This window comes from Aulonocara sp. 'chitande type north' Nkhata Bay, linkage group LG9 (genome assembly GCF_057382095.1).
Source record: "Aulonocara sp. 'chitande type north' Nkhata Bay isolate Kocher_YH1m ecotype deep benthic linkage group LG9, A_spYH_male_GT1.1, whole genome shotgun sequence".
Taxonomy (NCBI): domain Eukaryota; kingdom Metazoa; phylum Chordata; class Actinopteri; order Cichliformes; family Cichlidae; genus Aulonocara; species Aulonocara sp. 'chitande type north' Nkhata Bay.
In genome coordinates, this window is record NC_141352.1 from 28,688,295 (window position 1) to 28,707,194 (window position 18,900).

Sequence of the window (18,900 nt, forward strand, 5' to 3'; positions counted from 1 at the left end):
CACACTTTGACAAGTTCATCAGCTGGTAACAAACCTGTTCACAGCTCAGATCCAGACTCAGATTTGGTGCCTTTCAGCGTCTCAACATGTGTTCGAGTCTCTCCACCAGCCGCCTGATTCTTCTGATCTCCCTGAGTGTGGTGATGCTCATCTCTGTATCAGGTAGTTTTTATTTCTGGAGTTTGCTCTGTTGTCAAAGTTCAGTAACACCAGCTAAAAGTCTGTTTCTCAACATGGTTATAAATCTATCTGGTCTTAATGCAACTTACTACCTGATAACTAATAGTGTCTAAAGAGACTAAAGCTAGCACAGACTGTAGCAGAGCAGGTGTTTCTGGACAAATTATAACTGACTAAAAGAGGGTTTGGGGTTTTTTTTGGCTACAGGGAGCCACTCTGGACCAATTTAAAACACGACTTCTAGATATGTACCACTGATAAAAGACAGGTGTATTTTTTTCAGTAATGTGATTTTTCATATTACACATAATAACTGGATCAGTAAATTATTTATACAACATCTGAAAGCTCAGTTTATTTCATTCTCCATGATATCTGAAAGGCCCTGAAGAATAATGACAATGTGTGTGATGATGTGCTGCAGGGGCTGACCACGTGGAAAATGCCTGCTATAAAGATCATTCTAACCAAAATGCAAGAACCACAACGTTTACACCTAAATGGGCAAAAAACATCAACAGCTGCGTTGAAGACAACAGACCAGGCTGCCTTCATGGCTATGAGTAAGTAGAACTTCTTCTAAATTCACTTAAACCAAATAAAATGTAGAAATTAATTCTTGATTAATTCTTGATGTTCAGTTAACAATAAAGTGAAAATGTCCAATCCTTTGATTCGTCTTCCTGTCTCCAAACTTCTTTCTTTATTCTTTTATTTTTTCTTCCAGAGTCAAAACAAGTGGAAATAGAGCATTGTTCCTCAGACCAAACACCGAGTGGCTTAAAAGGAAAATAAATGAGGTGAGAAACAAATTATTTATAAAAATGAGGACACAAAGTTTAGAAAAACCAGCAGTGACTTTCTATCAAAAGTGTAATATAGGTTATAAAAAGACACTGTGTATATCTGTCTAATGGTGCTTCTTGTTTTTCTTTTCATGTCACCTTCTCTCTTTCACCACCACAGGGAACTCTGCTGTGTCCTCCAGCGATTTCTAAATGAAGATGATGAAAACGATGAAGCAAAGTAAAGCAGCAAATGGAAACAGTTCTGCAGATTTATGAGTTCACACTTTTACAGAAATATTTGTTAAGAAATGTTGATTATTGTTTGTAAATTATAGATAGAAATTAAAAACCACTTTTGTTTTCATATTTAGTAAAAATGTCATTAAATATGAATGTTCGATTTTTTCTTATTCTATCTTCAAGCTGTGAACAAAGACAAAATCAATAAAAGCCTTTGAAACTGCATTCTTTAATGGTCTGTGTGATCATTTACTAATTACTGTAAAAAAAAAGTAACTAATGAGATATCACAGCTGTGAGGTGCTGCATGTGAGATGCGAATAAAATGTAGATGTATATAAAATTAAAATGAACACATCAGATACCCCCATGACTCTAGTGGAGGAGAATGCACATTCCCTGTTTATGTTAAATTTCATTAGTTTTATTTCATTAATGTTGGGTTGCAGAAGCAGCAGACTGAGCACAGACACGCATGCCTCCCTCTCCTCAAGAAACACGCACCGTTATCATTCCTTACGCTGCACATGATATTCCCACTCCTCACGCTTTAGCACCTCTCACTACAGATGCCAGTGGAAAAGGTGAGAAAGAGATATAAGAGCAGAAGAAACAGGAAGTCAACACACTCAGACATCCTCGCCTTGTTTTAAAACATAAAAACACATTAGGAAAAGACACACCAGTACCTTCTTGATTACAGCTCCTCCTGCAGCCTCCTCACTCTGTCCACTAAATACATATTAGAGGTTGCGACATCTTTCAACTTGGAGTGGGAACAGGCACGAATCAGAGAAAGGAGAACGGTGACTTGTCTTTTATTGCTATAGTGATTGTGGATTCTTGTAGTTACACTTCCTTTGTTCATCTTTAATTCCATATTACTGTTGTGTTGTGTAGGGTTCTATCTTTATGTCTTGTCTTTGTTTTCTCCTATTTTTACAAATAAATCTGGGAAATAAAATTCTCAATCTCTTCAAAGTGGTAGAGCAGCTCACTCAGAGGGTGTACTCGTTAGAAGCCCAAAATACTGGAGCTCTACTCTGAGCACCTTCTGAGACTGAGCCCAGAAACCCTTTAGAGAAAGTTTATTTCCACTGCTTCATTCATTGATATTTTTGTCTGTATCCAACAACATGTGGCCATTTGTGAAGGTGGTGACTACAATCACCGACCCTGTGTTGGATACATAAACCCACCGTTTATGTATCCAGCTATGAATGCAAGAGGTAAGAGGTCATGTTGATGTTGGCAGCACATGACCAATCAGAGACAGGGATACGTAGATAACCTGGACAAGAAAACTAAACATATTTTGCTGAAAATACTTTAGGACCCAGGGGATTAAAGGGAGAGAGTGTAAAGCAGTGGGTGCTCACTGAAAACAGTAACATTTTAGCTAAAGTGTGAAGATTATAAATGAAATTAAAGGTTATAAAAAGACACTTTGTATATCTGTCCAATGGTGCTTCTTATTTTTCTTTTCATGTCATCTTCTCTCTAAGCAACACAGCTACTGGAAACAGTTCTGCTTATTTATTAGTTCAAATATTTTACAGAAATATTTGTTATGAACTGTAGATAGTTTTCATGCAAATTATTGATAGAGCTTTAAAAACAGTTTTGTAGTCATATTTATCTTTTAGTTGTTTTCTAAATGATATTTCTCATGTTTGATAAGATTCATTACAAAACTTGAAACATTCCAGTGCTTTCCACTGTTTGCTCTGATGTAGCTGAGGTGTTAACATAGTTTAACAAACACAATGAAGTTAATGAGTAAATAACGATCATACTTTCAACACACAATGACTTCGGGGTGGCTGTAGCTCAGGCAATAATGTGGGTCACCTACTAAACAGAAGGTTGGTGGTTCAATCCCAGTCTGTACACCAACCCAATGTTGCTCTTGGATGAATCCATCAGAGTATGAATGTGTGTGTAAAGGTAGGAATGGAAGCATTTAACAACATCTTAGAAAAAGCGATTAGGTGAATGAAAAAGTTGTGTAAAGGTCTACAAAAGAGTAGAAAAGTGCAACATAAGAACAAGTCCATATACTCAAAATTACTTTTACATTAAATAATTTTCTTTAAAATATAATAAAAATATATAAAAACTATGAATAAAACTGAATTCAATTGAACTGAATTGAAGATGTATTCTATTCTATTCTATTCTAAGATGTGATGAATCCAGGGAACCTCCAGGGGGAGCAATATTTACAGAATTAATTTACAGGACACTGAATAACTGGTTTTGGTTTAGAATTAATTCACATATCCACATAACACTGCATTCTAAAATGCGTGTGCACGTTTAGTTTACACTGTTATGTATGATTAATCTTTGTTTTCTGAGTTACTTTCGTTGCAGCTGCTTCAGTCCCTTGATTAAGGAGCCAATAGGTGGGAAAGGGGCAGAGCGAGTTTCAGTTAGGTCAGTTTTTAGTTATCAGTATGTTTTGTTTTTTCTTTTAACTTTGAGCAGAGTTCTGTTATTTTGACCTCTTTTATGGGCCCAAGATTTTGATTCTTTTTGCCTGATTTGACCAATTATGTTTTGGGGTCACATAAAAATTCCATTTTATCCTTTTTTTGGACTTTAACCTGTGTCTAAGTTTCCTTCGCTGCTCGGTACATCACACAGCCAAACAACTATAAGTGAAATGAACACGGTCCACAGGTGCCAGGCAGAAAAGGAATCATCAAATGTGACGCAACAGCTACATGAACTCTACATGTCTGTGACCAAGATGAACTTAACATGCCAGCTGACCCTGAACAGTTGGTGGCACACACAAGTGTAATATTTTCCACAAAGAAGTCCCTAATACAGCAACATAAAAGGAGTTTGTTTGACAGTCTTCGTTGGATTGACTTTTGAACGACAGGAACTCACTGTATATTTATACTAGTCTAGAATGACTTGTGGAGCCATCTAACCAAGTGTGGGGTCAAAGGTTCAAACAATTGTATATAAACACAAATTCTTTGAGTGTGTAATCAATTTGCTATAAGATGAAATTAACTAGGAAAATAAGGAACAACCCAGAAGGAAACCAGTAGATGACATCACTGTCATGGCTACCTCTGTCTTACTGTCTATGGCAGGCCACTTCTAGCACCGTCATCTCATTGGAGGGCCACTTTAGTGTTCAAGTAGTACAAAAAAAACAAGAAAAGAAAAGAAAACACCCACTAATATTTCCAAAAATGTAATGTTTTGCTTGTTTTAACACGAACATGGTGTAGAGTCGAGTCTTAACAGCTTACTTAGAACTGGGCTCATCAGGCACTCTTTTTGGCTGCAGTGGCCATTATCATAATATATACATGCTTCCAGCTCCCGTTTGTGGTCGCTAGCACCTCGTACTTTTCGACTTTGCTTTTTCTCCCACCATCGCGCTCGCACACGAACAGCAGGAGGGGCGGTCCCACACGTTCTCCCTGCAGCACGGACTACACCGCCCATGCGGCTACAGTCGTAAAGGGCCATGCCTGTAACACTCTGCTCCTATTGCCTTCATATGAAATCATTTTTCAAATAATATTTTTAAAAAACATTTCTTCACATCAATATGCGGGTCACAAGTAGAGGTGATGTGGGCCGCAAATGGCCCGCGGGCCGTGGTCTGTGCTCTTCCACCTGCTTTTTTAAACATATTTTTTCCCCTGAGCTCAAACACTTTATTAATAAAGTTTGGAAATAGATCATCACGTACCTTGTGTTAAAGATCACTAAATGGTAATCTTAAGCCTCTAATTTAAGGTCTGTACCTGTTGACAATTGCTAAGTGTAGAAGCAGTTTCTGTGAAGCCCACTCATTAAACGCTATTAAAGACAAAGTCACAGGGAAAGTCCTCTTAAATGTGGCCACAGAAGCTGATCACCCAGTAATGTCACTGTTTAATTCTGAGTTGTCTTTGAAAGGAAACCACCATGAATTCAGATGTGGGAGGTACAAACCACTAATAAAATCAACACCCACAGATTAACAGGAACGAAACTGGTGGAAGATCACGTCACAGAGAGTCCCCGTGCTCAGCCAATGGAAAGCCTTTCCACACACCGAGGGAACATTTGTAATAAAACATGTTAAAATACTTCTCTGTATGTAATAAAATAACTAACTTTACCTTTCCTGCTCTCTCTTTTCTTTTCTCTACATTTCAGAGAGGATTAAACTAAAGATTTGTCATTAATAAACTAAGTTGTGTGCAAGTTTCCAACAAGTCAACAAAAGAGTGAAACAAAAACATTCATTCCCCATCTGTTTATTAGAGATGCGACGGACTACTCAACAATCCATTTAAACCAGAGCTTCCCAAAGTGTGGGGCCTGCCCCCTGTGGGGGAGGGGGGGGGCGCAGAGCCATTGCAGGGGGGGCACGGTATGAAAAGGAAAAAAAAATGAAACGCTTGGACACTGCTAGTGATCGATGTAGCGATTCTGTGCTGTTGAGGGGAGCACGGCATGGCACGGGGGAGATGACAATGATCTACAGCCGATCGGGACACAGAACACAATGCGCTTTAAAAAAAAAATAAATCATGCAAGGCAAGGCTTCAAACGGTGGACCACTGTAATTGTGAAGATAAGTTCCAACATACCCTTCGTAAATACTAACATATAGAGACCCTTGCCCACAATCATTCATGTATTTTTTTATGTCCTGTGGCTTTTTTTCACGGTTTGTTGACATGCTGTGTAGGTGTGTACTTATATAGACATAATGGGGAAACATCTGGCTTTGACTATTGTTCACCTGTAGTTTGAATGCTGGACATTGGCCTGTTAAATCATAAGAACAGTCACTATACAGAGATGTGCTTCTGAATGTGGACGATGTGTCTTCTGCATGCAGTAATGCAGTTCTGCTTATGTTGAGTGATGTAAACAAACAATCGATCTACACACTTCGAACATCAAAATTGATCATTTGATTTTTTATGACACAGCAGTGGTGAGTGTTCCCACCCTCTGCTCTTTGTAACCTAAAGTAATCTTTCCGTTTTCGAGTTTTGGTCATGATTTTTGAGTCCACCTTCGCAGTAGCAGTTGACTGCAAAATAAAGCAACCAGAACCGTACAACCTTACATCTGGTCTTAAAACAGGAAGTTAGCATTTTCTCGTGCACAGGGTCTATAACATGGCGCACAGCGTGACGTGAAAAAAGGCACATACCTTTGACATTGCGTGACGAACTCTGTATGAGGTGTGAAATAAACCCCAATGGAGTTTGAAAACAAAATATGTGTGTGCGTGTTTGAAGGATGAATAATATTATTTATGAATTGGATAAATAATATATGTTGTCTGACAGCAGAACAACACTTGTTTCACAGCAGCGTACTGCTGCTCCTACTGCTACTGCTGTTAGTAATGTTAATATTACTACTATAAAATGTCAATACTTGTGGGATGACTGTTCATATATTTCCAGTTTATAGTACACATTATCAGGTTTAAACCCATTACAGACACATTGAGCTGTACAACAAACCTCAACACGAGAAAGGAAGCTGCACGCCACAGCAGTCTGTGGTTGTCGTGTTTCCATCAGTGTTTATTTTTGTGTAAATACATCACCAAACAGCCCCTAATTCAGTCACAAGCTACAGTATATAAGATGAGCCGCTGTCACACTTTGACAAGTTCATCAGCTGGTAACAAACCTGTTCACCGCTCAGATCCAGACTCAGATTTGGTGCCTTTCAGCGTCTCAACATGTGTTCGAGTCTCTCCACCAGCCGCCTGATTCTTCTGATCTCCCTGAGTGTGGTGATGCTCATCTCTGTATCAGGTACACTTTTTATTTCTGGAGTTTGCTCTGTTGTGAAAGTTCAGTAACAACAGCTAAAAGTCTGTTTTTCAACATGGTTATGAATCTATCTGACCTTAATGTAACTTTCTAACTGACAACTAACTGTGCGAAAAGAGACTAAAGCTAGCACAGACTGTAACAGAGCAGCTGTTTCTGGACAAATTACTGTCAACTGCATTTAATAAAATCTATATGGTTGATTAAATCCAGTTGTATTGTTGTCAGCTATGTAATTTTTTGAAATTAACATAATAACTGCATCAGTAAATTATTTATACAACATCTGAGAGTTGAGATTGTTTCAGTCTCCATGATATCTTAAAGGGTTTGAAAAATAATGACAATGTGTGTGATGATGTGCTGCAGGGGCTGACCACGTGGGGATACCCTGCTATGATAAATATTCTAACAGTGGTGTAATAAACATGTCTACACCTAAATGGGCAAAAAACATCAACAGCTGCGTTGAAGACAACAGACCAGGCTGCCTTCATGGCTATGTGTAAGTAGAACTTCTTCTAAATACAATTAAACCAAATAAAATGTAGAAATGAATTCTTGATTAAAAATCCACAAACACAACAATGAAAATGAGATTTGCACTGAAACCTTGATGTAGCAGATAAATGTTCCCCTCTCTAACATACAGCACTACTGTTTGCTCTGTGATTGTTTCTAATGTGGTGACGTTGGGGAATCTGTGAGTTTGTGCTTATGAGCTTGGAGGAAACCTGAGCTGTTCTCTCACAGCATAATGCAAAATGGACCCTGCACATGTTCAGTTAACAATAAAGTGAAAATGTCTAATCCTTTAATTTGTCTTCTTCGCTCTAAACTTCTTTCTTTATCCTTCTGTTTTTTCTTCCAGGGTCAAAACACGTGCAGGAAGAACATTTTTCCTCAGACCAAACACCGAGTGGCTTAAAAGGAAAATAAATGAGGTGAGAAACAAAATATTTATAAAAAAAAATGTCAACACAAAGTTTAGAAAAACCAGCAGTGACTTTCTATCAAAAGTGTGAAGATTATAATATAGGTAATAAAACGACACTGTGTGTATCTGTCTAATGGTGCTTCTTCTTTTCATGTCACCTTCTCTCTTTCACCACCACAGGGAACTCTGCTGTGTCCTCCAGTGATTTCTAAATGATGATGATGGAAACGATGAAACAGAAATATTTGTTAAGAAATTTTGATTATTTTTGTAAATTGTTTCTGGAGCTTAAAAATAGTCCTGTAGTAATATTTATTAAAATGTCATGAAATATGAATGTTTGAAGTTTACTTATTCTGTCTTCAATCTGAGAAGAAAGATAAATCAATAAAAGCCTTTAAGTTCAGATTTATAATGGTGTGTGTGATTATTTAGTATTTGCTGTAACAACATATTCTCATGATGATGTCATGATCTCAGGACACCAGGAAGCACAGACGGCAGAAATCACTTGGAAAAGTTATTCACGAATACATAAACTATCAACACAAGGACACATAAATGGATGCTCTACAAACTAGAAACACAAAGATGTTCAACTAGAGGAAAAAACACAAAGATGATGAACTGAGCTGGATGAAAAGACTGTGAGGTGCTGTGTGTGAGATGTGTATAAAATGTATCTGTATACGATATAAAATAACTAATATGAAATGAACACATCAAATACCCCCATGACTCTAACATAGGAGACACATTAGAGACTACAGGTTGCCTGTTTATGTAATTAGACTTAGACATTAGACTTGGACTGCAAATGACTGGCTCCACTCCTCACACCTTGGAGCCTCCCACTACAGGAGAAAAAGAGGAGATAGCAGGATGTTAACACACATCTTTGAAACATTAGTTTTAATGTTTTGTCAGTTAAATGTAAAAAAGAATAATGTGATGTCAGACCTTTTTTAGTCACAGGCACAGAAATAGTGAACTGTAGAAAGTCTGATCAGCTTAAATAACTGAAGCTGTTGATCTTTAGTCCTCCCACTATAGTTTGTGTATTCCAGCTGTGCCACAGTGTTTAGAAGATGTGACTCTCTGTCCTCTTACATGCCTCGTAGATTTCTTAATTCACACGATTTCATAGAGGCAGCTGCTTTTGAAGAATCATCAGTCCTGCGACTGTGTGTGGCTCAGTGTTGTCCAACAAACTGAAGTTGAAGGCCTGATTTTCTCTTTAAAATCCTTTTAAATCATCTGTAGAGAAAATTTGTGAAAGCAGTGGGTGTTCACTGAAAACCAGCATTAACATTTTAGCTAAAGTGTAGATTATTAATGAATTAAAAGGTTATAAAAAGACACTGTGTATATCTGTCCAGTGGTGTTTCTTATATATCTTTTCATGTCACCTTCTCTCTAAGCAACACAATTACTGGAATTATTTATTAATTCACACTTTTACAGAAATATTTGTCAGGAAATTTTGATTTTTATGTAAATAGAGCTTTATAAATAGTTTTGTGGTCATATTTTATAAAAAGCTATTGAATATAAATGTTTGAAGTTTTCTTATTCTGCCTTCAAGCTGAGAGCAAAGAGAAATCAATTAAAGCCTTAAAAATCTGATTTTTGCTAATGCATTGTGTGTGATTATTTAATATTTACTCTAAGTATTATAACGGACAACAAAATTCTCATTGTCATGACAACATCATGATCACGGGACACCAGGAGGCAGTATATGGCAGAAGTAAAACTGAACATTCAAAAATCACTTGGAAAGTTATTCACAGATACGTAATACGTGTTTTATTCATACTTTCATTAATGCTGGGTTGCAGGAGCAGCAGACTGAGCACAGACACTCATACCTCCCTCTCCTCAGCCTCCTCCAGCTCCTTTAGGGAAGCACTGAGGCGTTCCCAAGTCTGCCAAGAAACACATGTCTTTCTCATTCCTTAAACTGCATATGATTAACTCCACTGCTCCCATCATAATCCCTCTCACTGCAGAATGCTGGACAGGAAGTGAGGATATAACAGATATAACAGGACATGAGACATCTTTGTCTGTTAACGTCCAGTTATATCCAACCCATGTCCAAACATGATTTGATGCTCGCACATTGCACTAAGTACAGGGTACTTGCATCGTATTTACCAGTCATGTTATAAAATGATACCAAGATTTCAAATAATCGTGCAAACACTCTATAAGAACAAAATCTTTTAGTGTATTTCTAAATGATATTTCTCATGTTTGATAAGATTCATTAGAAAACTTGAAACATTCCAGTGCTTTCCACTGTTTGCTCTGATATAGCTGAGGTGTTAACATAGTTTATCAAAGACATGGATTAATTAAAGGTTAATGAGTAAATAAAGATCAAACTTTCAACACATAAGTATTTTGGGGTGGCTGTAGCTCAGGCAGTTGTGTGGGTCACCTACTAAATCCCAGTCTGCTACAGTCTGTATACCAACCCAGTGCTGCTCTCCAATGCATCCATCAGAGTGTGTGTGAATGTTAGACAGGAAACATTTAACAGCATATTAGAAAAACTGCTTTTGTGATTGGGTGAATGAACAAGTTGTGTAAAGGGCTTTGAGTACTCAGAGTAGAAAAGCGCACCATAAGAACCAGTCCATTTACCATATCGTTTCCTCTTGAAAAAGGTCAAAGTCCATATACTCAAAATTCATTTTACATTAGTGATCGACTTACATACAAGACTGTGCCACACTAGTGGCCCAGATTATACAGAGTGTCTGGGGGAGGAACATATATTTGTTGACGTTTTCTTGTATTCTTGTAAGGTATTTTCTTTAACATAGAATAAAAAAATATAAATTATGAATAAAACTGAATTTAATTCAATTGAATTGAAGATCTGATGAATCCAGGTATTCTGAAACTCACTTTGCATGGACAGAAAGAACCTCCAAGGGGAGGAATATTTCCAAGAAACTCCATCATAATCCACTTTTTTAGTTCTAGCTAACACTAGAACTATTAGTACTGCAAGTCTTTTCAAACAAAAGATATTTTAGACACATGATGAAGCAGCTCATAATCGAGTCAGGGTTCAAGTTCAAATATTTTATTCGAGCTAAAATATAGTTGCAAAAGCCTAAACAAGACAGCAGCAGAGTAGAAAAGTTATCCAGGATTCTCCCTACTAAAATCTAAATTACAGACCTTGTGCTGCAATCCTTCTTCCCACCATTAAGCATTGAACAGTCAAACAACTACAAGTGAAATGAACACGGTCCACAGGTGCCAGGCAGAAAAGGAATCATCAAATGTGACCCAACAGCTAATCAAGGTACATGAACTCTACATGTCTGCAACCAAGATGAAATTAACATGCCAGTTGACCCTGAACAGTTGGTGGCATACGCACAAGTGTAATATTTTCCACAAAGAAGTCCCTACGACACCAACATAAAGGGGATTTGTTTGACAGTCCTCGTTGGATTGACCTTACTCAGAACGACAGGAACTCATGTATATTTATACTACACTAGAATGACTTGTGGAGCCATTTATAAGAAAATGTGGGGTCAAAGTTTCAAAATAAAGACAAATTCTTTGACTGTGTCACTAATTTGTTATACGATGAAATTAATTAGGATGATAAGGAACAACCCAGAAACCACCAGGGCTTAAGCCTGCCAAGTGCTTCATAATGAGACCTGAAACCAGTGGATGACATCACGGTCATGGCTACCACTATCTTTTAATACTGTCTATGGCCCTCCCACCTGCTTTTTTAAACATACCTTTTCCCCAGTGGCAGCTGAACTTCATTCGACCATGGCCTGCAATGACTTTGCCAAATTCTTCACTGACAAAATCCAAAAGATTAGACAAGCAATTGGTACATCAACAGCAGATTCAGGATATATACTGTGTCCACTGAAAAATTGTTTAAACATGATGAAACAGTTTCACCCTATTAACAGCAAAGACCTGGAGGACATCTTAGGTCAACTGAACTCCTCCTCTTGCTGTTTAGATGTCCTTGTCATGGTCCTGGGTTGTGTGACCCAGTGTGTTATGCTTAACCTATTTTGATGTTTATTGTTTGCTTAGGTTCTTTAAGGTAGTCCAGCCCTTTTTGTAATTATGTTACCCTTGCATTACGTCTCCCTTGCCCTTCGTGTGTTTATGTCTGTGTGTCTTGTACTGTCAAGTGCATGCTGTCAGTTATGTCACCTCCCCCTGTACTACGTCTCCCCGGTTCATGTCTCATGTTTCCTGTTTTACTTTGAAGGCCTGCATTCACTGTCTGTGTATTCAGCTCACTCCTCCTGTCCTGTCGTTAAGTTCATGTGTGTCAGCTGCGTTCCCATGTGTGGCCACTTCCCCTGATCATCCCTCATGTGTATTTAGTCTCTGTGTTTCTTACAGTCTGTGTCGCGTCGTCTGTGTTATCTCCCCTACCCCTTGTCATAGTTCCCCAGCCTTAACTAGTCCTAGTTTGTACTTTGTTTAGCCATAGTTTTCCCAGTCTATGTTCAAGTTTTCCCTCAGTTGCTTTGCTGCCTTGTTCCTTAAGTTTTCGGCCCTAAATAAAGGCTCGCCTTCTGTTAAGTCCGGTTTTGTGTCCTCACCTCTGTTTGCTCTTGGGTCCTCCACTCACTCCACACGGTCTGCCCCGGCGGTCCGTGACAGTCCTGCCAACAAGTTCTTTCAAAAAGGTCTCAAAGACTTTGGAGTCAGACCTGTTACAGATCGTCAACTTTTCTTTAATATCAGGTGTGTTTCCAGAACCACTAAAAACTAATTAAACCTGTACTGAAAAAGGAAAATCTTGACAAGACACAAATGAACAACTACAGGCCGATCTCAAATCTCCCATTTTTAAGTAAGATCATTGAAAAAGCAGTTTCTCAAAAGCTCAATCCGATCGTTCAGTCTGACGTCACTAGCCGTGTCTGGGCCTAAACTCCGCTGCAGGTCCATATATCAAATGATTGCTGTGGCATTACTGAGAGTTCAAAAACTGTCTTAAGTCTTTCATCTTTAATAAAATGATCAGCGTTCTGCTCTACCACGTGTAACAACTGAGTTTAACATCCAGGCATCCATGAAAATGGAATTTATGACATTTAACGGAGTTAGAAGTTAGCAGGAAGTTAGCTCGCTAGCTTCCACCTAAATACAATATAGCATATCCTGACTGCGGGGTTTTGGAAACAAATTAAAATGTACAGCTCTGTTATCACTTCCAACATAAATGAAGACAGAAAACTAAACAGCAGTGACGTTTGTAGGGTTACTGAAGTTTGGCTAGCTGGTATATAATGATGTGCTACGTGACCGCTAGCGACACAGCTATTTTAGCATAATATAAACAAGCTAACTTTTTTTCCACTTGATAAAAGTTAACGTGAGTGTTCTCGGTGGTCAGGAACAAATGTAATTGCATGGCAGGATGCTGTAAAAGGACCAAACTTCAGCCAGGAGAACAACTGAGATAATCCATCCACAATACGAGGTTAGTCATTCATATACTGCTGCATGGGCTGGGCTGTAGTTACATCCTAAGGTTTTAAAAACTGAGCTTAAATAAATGATTAGTGGTATTAAAAGCCGAGGGAGGTCAACGGTGATCACTGACTTTTTTAGGAGCTTTTTGAGATTAAATAGAAGAAAATACAAAGCATTAAACATGTTAACAACACAAAAGCCATATTAAACGCAGACTACTTTAGGCCCGGAAGTAGGATTCGTCACGTCATCACTTAATAATCGGATTACTTTTAATTCTAACTGCTATGACGCCTTCCAGTCAGGTTTTAGACAGAACTACAGCCCTGAAACTGCTCTGACCAAAGTGTTTAATGACATATGTCTGAATACAGACAGTGGAAAAATGTCAGTTTTAGTTTTACTGGATCTCAGTGCAGCATTTGATACAGTTGACCACAACATATTACTCAAACGAGTGAAGAACTGGGCAGGTCTTTCAGGAACTGTACTAAACTGGTTCAAAACCTATTTAGAAAACAGGAAATACTTTGTATCAATAGGTAACTTCACATCTGAGCAGACAAGTATCACATGTAGAGTTCCCCAAGGTTCCATCTTGGGACCCCTTCTGTTTAACATTTACATGCTCCCACTGGCACAGATTATAAAGCACAACAAAATAAACTATCATAGCTATGCAGATGACACACAAACATACAGTGGCTTGCAAAAGTATTTCGGCCCCCTTGAACTTTCCCAAATTTTGTCACATTACAGCCACAAACATGAATCAATTTTATTGGAATTCCACGTGAAAGACCAATACAAGGTGGTGTACACTGTCATGGTCCTGGGTGATCCAGTGCTTTACTATTATTATTTTCTAGTTTATTCTGAATTTGTATTAGTTCTTTGGGTTTGGTTGTCGTGTTTATTATCCCTACCTGTGGTTCTCTGTGAATCTTCTGTGTTACTCAACATTAAACTGTATTTCTCCGCGTCTCTCTGCCCAGCATTCTTCATCTGCCATCTCTGTATATCTCCCGCTGTCCTCATGTTTTTCAGGTTTGTTTGTTAGTTTTCCCAGTTTAGGTTTAAGTTCAGTTCTGCCCTCACCTTTGTTATTTTCACTGTAAATAAATCTCCACTCGCATCTCCACTGCCATCTGCAACTTGGCAGCATCAAAGCAGGAGTCATTCCACCACACGACTGCTGACCCAGCCGTGACATACATGTGAGAAGTGAAACAAAAATCATACATGATTTCAAACATTTTTTACTGCAATAACATAATAATAACTACATAATAACTGCAAAGTGCGGTGTGCGTAATTATTCGGCCCCTTTGGTCTGAGTGCAGTCAGTTGCCCATAGACATTGCCTGATGAGTGCTAATGACTCAACAGAGTGCACCTGTGTGTAATCTAATGTCAGTACAAATAAGGCTGCTCTGTGACGGCTTCAGAGGTTGTCTAAGAGAATATTGGGAACAACAACACCATGAAGTCCAAAGAACCCACCAGACAGGTCAGGGATAAAGTTATTGAGATATTTAAAGCGGGCTTAGACTACAAAAAGATTTACCAAGCCTTGAACATCCCACCGAGCACTGTTCAAGCAATCATTCAGAAATGGAAAGAGTATGGCACAACTGTAAACCTACCAAGACAAGGCCGTCCACCTAAACTCACAGGCCAAACAAGGAGAGCGCTGATCAGAAGAGCAGCCAAGAGGCCCATGGTGACTCTGGACGAGCTGCAGAGATCTACAGCTCAGGTGGGGGAATCTGTCCATAGGACAACTATTAGTCGTGCACTGCACAAAGTTGGCCTTTATGGAAGAGTGGCAAGAAGAAAGCCATTGTTAACAGAAAACCAGAAGAAGTCCCGTTTGCAGTTTGCCACAAGCCATGTGGGGGACACAGCAAACATGTGGAAGAAGGTGCTCTGGTCAGATGAGACCAAAATGGAACTTTTTGGCCAAAATGCAAAACGCTATGTGTGGCAGAAAACTAACACTGCACATCACTCTGAACACACCATCCCCACTGTCAAATATAGTGGTGGCATCATCACGCTCTGGGGGTGCTTCTCTTCAGCAGGGACAGGGAAGCTGGTCAGAGTTGCTGGGAAGATGGATGGAGCCAAATACAGGACAATCTTGGAAGAAAACCTCTTGGAGTCTGCAAAAGACTTGAGACTGGGGCGGAGGTTCACCTTCCAGCAGGACAATGACCCTGAACATAAAGCCAGGGCAACAATGGAATGGTTTAAAACAAAACATATCCATGTGTTAGAATGGCCCAGTCAAAGTCCAGATCTAAATCCAATCGAGAATCTGCAAAGAAGAATAGGCAAGAATTTCAGTCTCTAGATGTGCAAAGCTGGTAGAAACATACCCTAAAAGACTGGCAGCTTTAATTGTAGCAAAAGGTGGTTCTACAAAGTATTGACTCAGGGGGCTGAATAATTACGCACACCCCACTTTTCAGTTATTTATTTGTAAAACACTTTTGGAGTCGTATGATTTTCGTTCCACTTCTCACGTGTAAACCACTTTTGTGCTATATAAATGAACTTGCCTTGCCATGAGTTCAAACACTTTATTAATAAAGTTTGGAAATAAAACAGCAGATTACTAAATGGTAATCTTAAGTGTGTTATTTAAGGTCTGTACCTGTTGACAATTACTAAGTGTAGAAACAGTTTCTGTGAAGCCCACTCATTAAACGCTATTAAAGACAAAGTCACAGGGAAAGTCCTCTTAAATGTGGCCACAGAAGCTGGTCACCCAGTAATGTCACTGTTTTATTCTGAGAATTTAGATGTGGGCGGTGCAAACCACTAATAAAATCGACACCCACAGGTCAACAGGAACGAAACTGGTGGAAGATCACGTCACAGAGAGTCCCCGTGCTCAGCCAATGGAAATCCTTTCCACACACCGAGGGAGCATTTATCAATAAAACATATTAAAATACTTCTCTGTATGTAATAAACTAACTAACTTTACCTTTCCTGTCACTATTAAACAAAGTAATGCAAGTTTCCAACAAGTCAACAAAAGAGTGAAACAAAAACATTCATTCAAACAGATGCATTTAATTCTCCATGTTTTTATTAGAGATGTGCAACAATCCATTTGAACACTGCTGCCCTCAGCTCTGGAAATATCGCTTCCCATAATACACAAAACTGTGTTATTAGAAAACTGTGAAAAATAAAAATAATAATTAGTAAAATGTTTCCCTTCAGTGTTAAATGGATTGATATTACAGCAGCTTATGTTTAAGGTTAAACTCATACACTTCAATTCAATTCAATTTTATTTATATAGCGCCAAATCACAACAAAAGTCGCCTCAAGGCGCTTCATAGATACTTGTGTTTCATGTCCAACATCATATTTAATAAATCATTTGTTTGTAATGGCTGTCGTCTGAGGTTCTACGATCTCTAAAAGGGAAAGATTAAAAAACAAACAGTTGTTCATGAGCTCAGAAATACAAAACCTACATCTTGATTTTATTTATTGCTATTGGATAAATAATATATGTTGTCTGACAGCAGAACAACACTTGTTTGACAGCAGCGTACTGCTGCTCCTACTGCTACTGCTGTTAATACTACTACTATAAAATGTCAATACTTGTGGGATGACTGTTCATATATTTCCAGTTTGTAGTACATGTTATCAGGTTTAAACCCATTACAGACACATTAAGCTGTACAACAAACCTCAACATGAGAAAGGAAGCTGCTCACCACAGCAGTCTGTGGTTGTCGTGTTTCCATCAGTGTTTATTTTTGTGTAAATACATCACCAAACAGCCCCTAATTCAGTGACAAGCTACAGTATATAAGATGAGCTGCTGTCACACTTTGACAAGTTCATCAGCTGGTAACAAACCTGTTCACAGCTCAGATCCAGACTCAGATTTGGTGCCTTTCAGCGTCTCAACATGTGTTCGAGTCTCTCCACCAGCCGCCTGATTCTTCTGATCTCCCTGAGTGTGGTGATGCTCATCTCTGTATCAGGTACAGGCTTTATTTCTCTGTTGCGAAATAGAATAGAATAGAATAGAATGAATAGAATGCCTTTATTGTCACTATACAGTTGTACAATGAGATACAAAGCAGAAAGCTCAGTAACAGCAGCTAAAAATCTGTTTCTTAACACGGTTACAAATCTATCTGGTCTTGATGTAACTTTCTTACAAACGGTAACAGAGCAGCTGTTTCTGGACAAAATACAGTCAATTACATTTAATAAAATCTATATGATTGATTAAAGCCAGTTGTAGTTTTTTGTCAGTTTTGTGATTTTTGGTATTACACATAATAACTTGATCAGTAAATTATTTATACAACATCTGAGAGTTGAGATTGTTTCAGTCTCCATGATATCTTAAAGGGTTTGAAAAATAATGACAATGTGTGTGATGATGTGCTGCAGGGGCTCAACACGTGGGAAATGCCTGCTATAAAACATATTCTAACAGTGGTGTAATAAACATGTCTACACCTAAATGGGCAAAAAACATCATCAGCTGCGTTGAAGACGACAGACATGGCTGCCTTCATGGCTATGTGTAAGTAGAACTTCTTCTAAATAAATTTAAACCAAATAAAATGTAGAAATTAATTCTTGATTAAAAATCCACAAACACAACAATGAAAATGAGATTTGCACTGAAACCTTGATGTAGCAGATAAATGTTCCCCTCTCTAACATACAGCACTACTGTTTGCTCTGTGATTGTTTCTAATGTGGTGACGTTGGGGAATCTGTGAGTTTGTGCTTATGAGCTTGGAGGAAACCTGAGCTGTTCTCTCACAGCATAATGCAAAATGGACCCTGCACATGTTCAGTTAACAATAAAGTGAAAATGTCCAATCCTTTGATTTATTTCCCTCTCATTATAAACTTCTTTTTTATTCCAGGGTCAAAACAAGCAGAGGAAGAGCATTGTTCCTCAGACCAAACACCGAGTGGCTTAAAAGGAAAATAAATGAGGTGAGAAACAAATTATTTATAAAAATGTGGACACAAAGTTTAGAAAAACCAGCAGTGACTTTCTGGCAAATATGTGAAGATTATAATATAGGTAATAAAACGACACTGTGTATATCTGTCTAATGGTGCTTCACCTTCTCTCTTTCACCTCCACAGGGAGCTCTGCTGTGTCCTCCAGTGATTTCTAAATGAAGATGATGGAAACGATGAATCAAAGTTGAAGTAAAGCATCAACGGGAACCATTTCTGCTGATTTATTAGTTCACACTTTTACAGAAATATGTGTTAAGAAATGTTGATTCTTTTTGTAAATTATTCATATGACCTAAAAACAGTCTTATATATTATATTTATTAAAAATGTCATTAAATATGAATGTTGGAATTTTTTTTATTCTGTCTTCAATCTGAGAAGAAAGATAAATCAATAAAAGCCT

At 38.2% G+C, this 18,900-nt stretch overlaps 3 protein-coding genes across 3 annotated transcripts; all 3 read left to right on the forward strand.

Moving 5' to 3' along the window:
- The first annotated feature begins 7 nt into the window (after nt 1-7).
- LOC147322295 (uncharacterized) lies at nt 8-1,197 on the forward strand. The gene is made up of 4 exons (XM_086305192.1): nt 8-162; nt 605-743; nt 908-980; nt 1,147-1,197. The coding sequence occupies exons 1-4, from the start codon at nt 87-89 to the stop codon at nt 1,180-1,182; spliced, it is 324 nt and encodes a 107-aa protein (XP_086161318.1). The 5' UTR covers nt 8-86; the 3' UTR covers nt 1,183-1,197.
- Nucleotides 1,198-6,860: 5,663 nt separating this feature from the next.
- On the forward strand, nt 6,861-8,271 carry LOC147322296 (uncharacterized). Its single transcript, XM_086305194.1, has 4 exons — nt 6,861-7,015; nt 7,403-7,538; nt 7,905-7,977; nt 8,151-8,271. The coding sequence occupies exons 1-4, from the start codon at nt 6,940-6,942 to the stop codon at nt 8,184-8,186; spliced, it is 321 nt and encodes a 106-aa protein (XP_086161320.1). The 5' UTR covers nt 6,861-6,939; the 3' UTR covers nt 8,187-8,271.
- Nucleotides 8,272-17,330: 9,059 nt separating this feature from the next.
- LOC147322297 (uncharacterized) lies at nt 17,331-18,656 on the forward strand. The gene is made up of 4 exons (XM_086305195.1): nt 17,331-17,485; nt 17,904-18,039; nt 18,392-18,464; nt 18,621-18,656. The coding sequence occupies exons 1-4, from the start codon at nt 17,410-17,412 to the stop codon at nt 18,654-18,656; spliced, it is 321 nt and encodes a 106-aa protein (XP_086161321.1). The 5' UTR covers nt 17,331-17,409.
- Nucleotides 18,657-18,900: the final 244 nt, after the last annotated feature.

Coding starts and splice junctions, on each gene's coding strand:
- LOC147322297 (XM_086305195.1), top strand. CDS start 17,410: ATGTGTTCGAGTCTCTCCACCAGCCGCCTGATTCTTCTGATCTCCCTG. Junction 17,486..17,903: donor GATGCTCATCTCTGTATCAG/GTACAGGCTTTA, acceptor GATGTGCTGCAG/GGGCTCAACACGTGGGAAAT. Junction 18,465..18,620: donor TTAAAAGGAAAATAAATGAG/GTGAGAAACAAA, acceptor TCACCTCCACAG/GGAGCTCTGCTGTGTCCTCC.
- LOC147322296 (XM_086305194.1), top strand. CDS start 6,940: ATGTGTTCGAGTCTCTCCACCAGCCGCCTGATTCTTCTGATCTCCCTG. Junction 7,539..7,904: donor GGCTGCCTTCATGGCTATGT/GTAAGTAGAACT, acceptor TTTTTCTTCCAG/GGTCAAAACACGTGCAGGAA. Junction 7,978..8,150: donor TTAAAAGGAAAATAAATGAG/GTGAGAAACAAA, acceptor TCACCACCACAG/GGAACTCTGCTGTGTCCTCC.
- LOC147322295 (XM_086305192.1), top strand. CDS start 87: ATGTGTTCGAGTCTCTCCACCAGCCGCCTGATTCTTCTGATCTCCCTG. Junction 163..604: donor GATGCTCATCTCTGTATCAG/GTAGTTTTTATT, acceptor GATGTGCTGCAG/GGGCTGACCACGTGGAAAAT. Junction 744..907: donor GGCTGCCTTCATGGCTATGA/GTAAGTAGAACT, acceptor TTTTTCTTCCAG/AGTCAAAACAAGTGGAAATA.